The following is a 9,121-nucleotide window of genomic DNA, read 5'->3' as shown; positions in this document are numbered from 1 at the left end:
TGCTGGTTCCTAGGCAGCAATGGGCCCCGGGCGAGCGGGAGTGGGAGCCCGCCGGCAGTGGGAGTGCAGCGCGCGCCCTGGCCTCACCTGGCAGCCCCGGCGTCGCTGGCTCGAAGCCCGGGAGAGAACTTCCCTGCGCGAAGTTAGATAACAGGCGGGGGCGGTGGGGGCTCCACGTGCTGCGCGGGGCCAGGCCCGCCCCCGGGCGGGGAGGGGAGGCCGGGTGCGCAGTGGTGGAGCGGGCGGGGGCCGAGCGGGCGTGGCTGGCGGTCGGGCCCCGCTGCCCATTGGCTGCCTCGGGCTCCCGCCCCGCCCGCTTGCGCCCGCAGCGCCCCGCCAGCCACCGCCTGCCCGCTGCTTCCAAACTCCGGAGCAAGCGCCTCCAGGGCCATGTCGAGCTGCAGCCGGATCGGGGTGGCCCCTGCCATGGACATGCCCGAGGTCCTCAAGTCCCTGCTGGAGCACTCTCTGCCCTGGCCGGAGAAGAGGGCAGGTAGGAACCGGCTGGCCGAGCTGGCTTCTGTCCGAGGGTGGGGGTCTCCGGGCGCAGTGGCACAGCGGACATCTCAGAGATAGCAGAGTCCCCAGCAGGGGTCAGCTGGTGGCCCGGTCCTGGGAGCAGAGAGGGCGGGTGGGGGACGTATCAGACCCATTCGGGGGTGCCCGACGGCCCCCGCTTTCCGGGCACCATGGCAGGGAGCGGTCAGTGACAGGTGCTGGAGCACATGGGCCAGAGACGAGCAAAAGGTTTTGCCGGGAGAGTGCAGCCGGACGCTGGTTGCTTCTGAGGTTCTCCAGGCTGCATGTTGGGGTGCACAGGGGAGAGGAGCGACGAAGGGGCGGCGGCGCGGCCCCCTGGTCTGGAGCTGAGGCCCAGGGCGCTGCCCGGCTTCCACTCTGCTCCTGAGGGCTGCGCTCCGGCGGGATGAAGGCTGTTATGTAACAGGACCGCGCTCCAGCCTGCGTTCCTAGGATACCGCAGGCAAACACTGGAGGGCGCGGGAGAGGCAGAGAGGGCGTGGACAGGGCACCCTGCGGCCACCACCTGGTGTCTCATCCCGCCTGGGGCCCCCAGGTCACGGTCAGCTTGGGGAGAGCTGGGGGGCACCCTGGCCAGGGCGCTCCTCCTGACCCATCCCACCTGGCCCTTTCTGTTCCTGTAGGCCAGGCTCTGACTCAGGCCCTCGTTGCCCAGCTCTTCCCTGCTGCCTGGTGTCACTCCCTCATTGACAGGGGACTCTGGTTGTCCAAGTGGACTTCTTTCTGCAAGAGCCCCCTGGCCTTGGGGGTTGAGGACAGACAGATGCCACTGTCCTTGTCCCCGCAGACCAAGGGCTTAGGCAGGTTACAGGTCAGGGTCATAAACTCTGGTCTAGGAACGCGCTGTGTCTAAGTGGGAAGCTACACCTTGGCCTCAGGACAATGTCCTGGGTTGCCTTCAGGTACCTTGGGGTTAAGCTGTGGTCGCTAATGCTATGGCCGCATGGGCCACCTTCTGAGGTCAACCTCCTAGAATGTGCTCCGGAGGCCTGCCAGCATGTAGGACCTAGTTAGCCGCACAAGAGGCTCCTCACTGGGGACCCTCTGCAGGTCCCCCAGCAAATGCACCTCAGGGGAGGCCACGTCCACAGACTGATGGGTGAACCTTGAAGACTTTCCCCAACTGGAGGCAGGGTCTCTCTTCTTTCTTCTGGTCCCAGGGTGGTTAGCACACACCCTTGCCCCCAACCCCTAACCAGCCATCTAGCATACCTGAGGACATCTGTAAGCTGTAGTTGGCAGCCAATGGCTCACACGGCTGGCTCCAAGCTGGACAGAGAAGGGCTCTTGGGGGGCATTCAAGGCGACTGCTGCTTGGACATGAAGCATGGTGGCAGCTGCTGGCAGCCTCAGAGGTCTGCAGGGTCCTGTTACGCAGGCCCCCCTCATGCGTGGTGGTGGACAGACCCAGGCCAGTGCTAAGGCTGTACAGCTCAGCGGTGAGCTGGTGGCCCTTCCTGAGGACTGTGGTCCCATGCTGCAGGCTAGCTGACAGCAGCACGACCACCTCCTCTCACTTTGGCATGTGGCTTCGCTGATGGCCAGAAGCAGGAGGACTGCAAGTGCCCATGGTCACGGGGGGCTTAAAATGAGGGGGCATCAGTGTACCCCACTCGTGACTGTCCCTCTGGCCCTTCTGCAATTCTAAAGCTCACATTCTCTTAAAATCATCTCTGAAAAGGAAAACATCCCAAAGAGCATTCCTTCGGTCTTGGTGAGAAGGGAGGGCACACGTGGCCTGGGTCAGCTCTTGTTGACTTGGCCTCTCTCCCTTTGCTCCGCGCTGGCTTTGGGTCCACTAGGAGAAGGCAGAGGTGGCCCGCCTGGGCCCTGAGGAAGCTGGGGTGCCTGTGGTTCCAGAGTCCTTGCCCTGGCATCTCTCAGCAGTGTGTGAGGGGGGCGGCTGCCCCTCTTGAGGCCGATGGCCTGTTTACGAAGGCCCCACTTTCCTTTCTCCAACCCCGTGACTGGGCCTCAGCACACATGTGAGTCAAGTGCATTCTCCATTGTGAGGGAATTTCCGAGGTGAGCTCTCACTAGACCCAGCACCCCGCACCCGGAGCCCCTCAGATTCTCCTTTCATGAAAATGCTCAGAGCCTCCTCAGGTCCCACTTTGGGGTTCCCTCCCTTGTGCTCTGACTCCAGCCTGCATAAAATTCTTCCTCTTTTGTCCCAAGAAGAGTGGACTTTCCCAGACTCAGCTGGCTGGGCCCTGCCTCCACTGGTTTCAGGTGACAGTGGCCACCTGGGGGTCATCATCAGGCGTCCATCTATTTGGCTAGCCTCCTTGGGAACAGAGACATCAATATCCAGGTCAAGGATGAGTCTGTACCTCAGTTTCCCTGCTCTATCTGTCAGCTCTGACTCCTAAGAGCTATGTTTCGGGTCTCTGCCCCAGCCGTTTCTCCTGAGGACTGTCTTCTAAAAATTGGTTCTATTTGAGACCACTCACTAGAACTACTTCTCTGGCTTCCTTCCCACGCTTCTGGAAAGACCCTGCTTCTCTCAACAGCACCATTAGCTCTTACACCCCCACCCTGCCTGCACCCCAGGGCGCTTTGAGGCTGCCCCCATCTTTCTGCCTTCTTGGTCATGTGAGTCTCCTTGGGTAGCATGAAAACACAGGCACAGGTTGAACAAGACCTTCACCTTGAGCTAGGCAGGTAGGGACCCCCCTGCCCCCCCGCCGGGGCAGCTCTAAACCAGTCCCTCCTAGGTGTGAGAACACAGGACTCCCCACGCCCAACCTGTGGGAAGGAACAGAGAACACCTGCATCATGGCTGCTTGTGAGGGCCACAGGTACTGAACAGCGTGCACACGGTGACAGCCACTCTGTTCTCTCTGTGAAGAGCAGCGGGGCCACTCTCTTTCTCCACCGTGCCCGACATTGGCAATCCTTCTCCTCACCTTCCTCCTGTGCGCACTTTACCTGAGAGAACGTGAAGGTGCAAGTTTGTGTGTGTGTGTGTGTGTGTGTGTGTGTGTGTGTGTGTGTGTATGCATGCTCACACACGGATGTCTCCTTAGAAATGCATGCTGGGACTTTTAGGAGCATGTTACCACCAGCCCTGTACCAAATGGGGCATCTAGGCTAAACTGTGTGATAAGGTCTGCCTAGCAGGCCTCTGGGGCCGAGGCAGGGGTGCAGGGACGGGACTGAGGAACATGGGCAGAGAGGGTGGCCTCGGGCCAGGAGGGCTGTCCCAGTGTGGCCTTATTAAAAGGACATGTGATGGCCTCCACTCCCAGCCTGGGGACCAAAGCAAAGCTGAGAAACCGCCGAGTTTGCTTTCAGGCAAGAGGAAGGGTGGGAGCCACTCATGTGCTGCACATGTGAGCAAATTTAATCATCACCAAACAGCCAGCCAGCGAGCCAGCGCCACTGGGTGGTTCTAACGCATGGTGATCCCATGCATGCCAGGGCAGGACTGTGCTCCTGCAGGCTTTTGATGGCTTGTCCCCTTCCAGAGCTGCATCGCCAGCCCTTTCTTCCAGCACTGGCTCTGGCCAGATTCAGCCAGCCGGCCTCTCAGCGAGTAATGGGGCATTTAATCTTTGTGCCACCGGAACCTTCATCCTCACTACAAACTTCCTCATCACTCCGCCTCCTCATTCCTCTGGTGAGAAAATGAAGGCAGAGACTGGCTCCCTGAGGGCCAGCAAGGGTCAGCCCCCCCCCCCTTTCCTCCCTGTGCCTCAAGCACCTAGAGCCTCGTAGGCCTCTCCTCCCTTAGTAACATTCAGATGGGAGAAATGCATTCTCACCTAAGGGCTCTCTGGTGGCCTAGTGGTAAGCAGCTGCATTGCCAATCCAAAGGCCCATGGTTCGAATTCACCAGTTGCTCCACGTGGAAGGGGAAATGCACAGTCTCCTCCTGTGAAATTTACTGCCTTCAAAAACCCACTGGAAAGTTGACAGCACATAACAACAAGATTCTCACCCAGTGCTAGAAACTGGGAACACCTTTAAGGTGGGCCCTTGCAAAAGGCTGGACCTTGTGACAGTCCTGACCCAAAGGAGTCCCTGAAAGAATGAATCCTGAGTCTTCCAGCCACTGCTCCGGGAGCACAAGCCGGGAATCATGTCATGTGCTTTTATGTCACCATCTCTGAGGAGCTTGGTGAGGTTCTGGGACTGTCCACTCCACAGCTGAAGGGGCTGGGGATCAGAGAAGGCGGGCTGTGCGCTCTGTTGCCCACACGGGATTTTCTGGTGCCCAGAGCTAAGGTGCAGAGCAGTCCTCTCCAGTTCCCCGTCACTCAACACTGGCTAAGCAGCCCTGCTAGCCTGGCGGGGGAGCGGGATGGACATTAAACAGTCAGGGGGGAGTCAGGTCAGCATTGCTGATGAGGTAGCTCCTGAGGAGGAAGCAGTTCTGTGAGGAGCTGTCAGGCTGAGGAAAGCGAACCTTCCTGGGCCTGGTTAGACTCAGGGTATCTGAGGAGTCAAGGCCATCATGAAAGTAACGCAACAAAGAAGTGACTGTGGATGCAGAAAGTGAAGGGAGGAAAGAAAATAAGGGGTTGGAGGGACAAGAGGCTGCAGGTCCTTGAAGTCCACGCAGCCCACGCCCTGTTGTGGGGGACACGGCAGGTGCAGAACGATGGACTACTGAGCTGGCTGTAACTGAGCGCTTACTGTGGACCTGCTGCTACTCGCTGCGTGCCTGCCTCGGTCTGGATGCTGACTCCCGACACTGAGCACAGCGAGGTAGAGTGACTTGCCCAGGGCCACAGTTAGGAAGGAGTGAAGGAGCACCCGGACCCCCATGGTCCCGCAAACCCACACGGTCCCGCTCCAGCACCCACACACTTCCCCTGCACCCCATCACGGTGGCACCTGGAGACAGCCTGGGACGAGGTGGAGGCCCAAGGCGAGGGCTCCTCCTGGAAGTTGCACTCGTGGGCAGCTGTAATCTGAGCTCTGGGAGTGGACAGATGTGAGGCCCACAGGAAACTCCTTCTCCTGAGAGGACTGGCGAAAGGGGCAAGAAGTCATGGAGTGTCTCCACCCGCCACTTGTGCCCTGGACACACTGAGCCCAGGTACAAAGCACAGAGCCCAGAACTATGTAACCACAGGTATGTGGACCAGAAGGGAGTGCACGGCCAGTGCTGGTGTGGGGGGCTGCTGTTTGCCATTCCAGGTTCAACCGTGAGTCAAACACAATGACTGTTACCTAACGTTAGCAACCTCCCCAATGTATACAACTTGGCTCAGAAGGATTTCGTTAACCCTCCTGCAGGCATCGCAGCAACGCCCGCCAACAAATATTTACTGGGTTACCAGCCTGAGCAAAACACTGTGCTTCCTGCCTCTCCTCCAGCCGGAGGACACAGATAACTGGTCATTGTTGAAGCTCAATGGAAGTCTTATTGCTGCTCCGCTCATCCACACAGCCAGCCTCGCGTCATGCATTTCTCTCTGGTGGGCCTCGTTTTATGGTGTGTCACATTCTGAGTTCCACAGATGCTGCCGTTTTTGATAAATTGAAGGGCTGTGGCAACCCTGCACGGAGCACATCTCTGGACACCGTTTCCACAACGGCGCATGCTCACTGTGTCTGTGTGTTGCATTTCGGCTGCCCTCTCATTGGACTTTTTCCTAATGCTGTTGCACGTTTAACAGACTGAAAACCCAAAATCAAACTCACTGTTGATTGTAACAGGAGCAGGCTATCTCATCGCTCCTGTGGAGCAGCTAATGGATTCAAACCATTGACCTTCCAGTTAGCAACCACCAGAGTTCCTTAACGGACTACAGGATAGTGTAAACCTGGCTTCCTCTGTGCAGCAGGAAATCAGAGAACATGACAGGCCCCCTTTGCTGTAATATCCTGGTGTATTGAGGTGATCTGGAATTGAACCTGCAATATCGCAGAGGAATGACTGCACCTTGAGATGCTAAGCCGGCAACCATATTATTACGGGCTTATCTGGCCAAAGGCTCCTGCGCTGGAGTTCTCACTCCTCCAAAGTCAGATTTAAATAATCGTTACCCACGTTGCCAGAATGGCATTATCAAAGCCCCTTGGTCTACATGTGCTCAATTAAGTGTCTCAGTTGGTTTCGCAGAGTTCCAGAATACCCAAGAGTAGGCTTTCAAGCCAATCCAGCTCAGGAAGAATGAGCATTTCACGACTTGTCTCTGATCCAGCTTGGACTCCTCACCAGGCCTTCACACCCCAAATAAATCTACTCTGGGCTCAGCATAGCCCAGATGAAAGGAGATGGGGCCCCACTTACTCCAGGTGGACACCTGCCTTTGCTGACACAGGTAACCCTCAGATCCTCCTGTGAGGTGAAGACAGAACCACCTCTGTTTCTAAAATAGTGGAGGCTCAGCTAGAAGTCACGTGGCCACGGCCACACTGTTGGTCAACGGTGAGGGGAGATGCCACCCAGGCAGGGTCCCTGGGCCAGGACTCTGCTGCCCCGGGGCCCATGCCTCCCTCAAGAAGCTGCTGCAAGGAAAATCCGTTGCTAAGGAATACTGAGGTGCTGCTTCTGCCGTTAAAGGCTTAACCACATAATAGTGTGTTCTTTTCATGGAGTCTCTTTCTCTGTGGGGCTCACCAAGACGACAGAAATAAGCCTGTTACGGTGTGTAGTTATATTCCACTAAGAGAAAGGAGAAGTGGCGATGGTGGCGAACCAGTTAAACACTCAGCTGCTGACTAAAAGATTGACTGTTCGAAGCTCCCCAGTGGCTCCACAGAAGAAAGGCCGGGCGCTCTGCTCCCACATAGATTGTTGTTGGGTGGCATTGACTCACCTCCAACCCAGAGTGAGTGACCCCCATGTACAACAGATCAAGGTCCTGCCGCTCCTGCACCGTCCCTCCATCTCTGCTGGGTCAGGCCTACTGCTGCATTCACTGTGGATTCATTCACTGAGGGCTTCCTCTCTTTCAGTGATCCCCCTCCTTTCCAAGCATGATGGCCTTTTCCCGGGAATGAACCCTCCTAACAGCGTGCCCTCAGTATGTGAGCCGAGGGGTCACCATCCTTGCCTCTGAGGCGCACCCTGGTTGCATATCCCTCAAGACGAGTGGTTGTTTCTTTTGGTGGCCTATGGGCTGTCCAGGACTCGTCATCAACACCACAGCTCAAAGGCAAGGCTGCTTCAGTCTTCTTTATATTTTTTAACTTTTTCATTATTTTTTAAATTATTTTTTGTGTGTGTGTGTGTACTGTCAAATTGGATCTGACTGGTACAGGAGGAGATTGTCCCTTCTTCTCCAGCAGAGCATCTGGTGGATTAGAACTGCACACCTCTGGGATTGCAGTGCAGCTTCTTGCCACTAGGCCACCAGAGCTCACCTCAGTCTTCCCTATTCATTGTGCACCTTTCACATGCATATGAAGCACCTGAAAACACCATGACTTGGGGGATGTACACCTTAGTCTTTACACTGACATCCTTGCCCTTCAGCACTTTAAAATGGTCCTTGACAGCAGATCTGCCCCCAAAATGACCATCTGGTTAACGCTATGGGATAGTTCTCCTCTGTTGCCCAAGTCACTGTGAATAAGTAGTGGACTCACCAGTGCCTGGGAGGTCATCGACTTCGTTTTACTGGAGGAGGCATCTGTGGCTTTTCTTCGAGGGAGGGTTAAGGGGAGAATGTGATGGTTTCAGCCCGCACATGGCGCAGCTGTGAGCAGTCCGAGGGCAGGGGACTCTGGGGCTCTGAAGCACTAGAGAGACATGTCGGTATTGGTTCTGTAATCTTGGCAACACATATTTGCCCTCTGGTTATGCAGGGAAAAACCCCTCTCTGGGGACTGTCTGTACATGAACAGAGAGAACAAACCAAAATTAAGTCCCAGCCCGCTTCCTGCTTTCTCACCAGGGTTAGTTAGCTGTTGGGTTACTTGCTCAGGGCTGGGCGGAGGGTGGAGTAGGCATTAGCGCTCTGGGCTGTCATTTACAAAACCCTAAGCCTTTACTTCCTCTTGCTACAGCCCACCTGGTCATGATCACGTTAAAACTTTCCACTGGTAATGGGTTTCTAAGTCCTCTTCTTATACATGTGTTCCTTCACAAACTCTTATTGCCATAAAATAGAATGACTCATTTTTTAAGGCTGTAAATCACAGTGGAAGAGATGCCCATCTTTCTCCCAAGAAGCCACAGGTGGATTCAAACCAGTGGAGGTGCACCCTGTGGCTTTGCAGCGTAACTCCCTAAGGACTGTGCATGCCACCAAACCAACACATACCTTTAATCTGGAAAGTTTCACCATGACCAAACCCCTGCCACCAAGTGCCCTGGGACACAGAGCCACCGCCCTCCGTGGGGTTTCTGAGGCTGTAAATCTTTATGGGAGGAGACTGCCCAACTTCTTTCCAAGCAGCAACTGGTGGATTCAAACTGATGACCTTTTGGTTACATAACTCTATGTTTTGGTTAGCAAAACTCTATGTTTTAACATGCTATGGCTTAACATGCTATGTCACCAAAGCCGCTCCCTGGCTAAACCAGGCATTTAAAAAAAAAAGCTTAATTTTTGTTTCTGTCAATTTCCATGGGATGCCCTTGGAAGTATCTTTCTAAGAATTATTAAGGCAGATCTTC

At 55.7% G+C, this 9,121-nt stretch overlaps 1 protein-coding gene across 1 annotated transcript in view; it reads left to right on the top strand.

The window, feature by feature from the left end:
• The first annotated feature begins 390 nt into the window (after positions 1-390).
• The window catches only part of TEF (thyrotrophic embryonic factor), a 32,297-nt gene continuing 23,566 nt past the window's right edge, over positions 391-9,121 (top strand). The window contains exon 1 of the mRNA XM_006890087.1: positions 391-493. Coding sequence (XP_006890149.1) covers positions 391-493 — 103 coding nt within the window. The remainder of the gene's footprint in view (positions 494-9,121) is intronic.

The sequence above is a fragment of the Elephantulus edwardii genome, unplaced genomic scaffold (assembly GCF_000299155.1).
Source record: "Elephantulus edwardii isolate Elephantulus edwardi_28Jun2011 unplaced genomic scaffold, EleEdw1.0 scaffold00086, whole genome shotgun sequence".
Classification (NCBI taxonomy): domain Eukaryota; kingdom Metazoa; phylum Chordata; class Mammalia; order Macroscelidea; family Macroscelididae; genus Elephantulus; species Elephantulus edwardii.
Note: the sequence above shows the minus strand (reverse complement) of the source record. Positions and strands in the feature narration are given on the sequence as shown.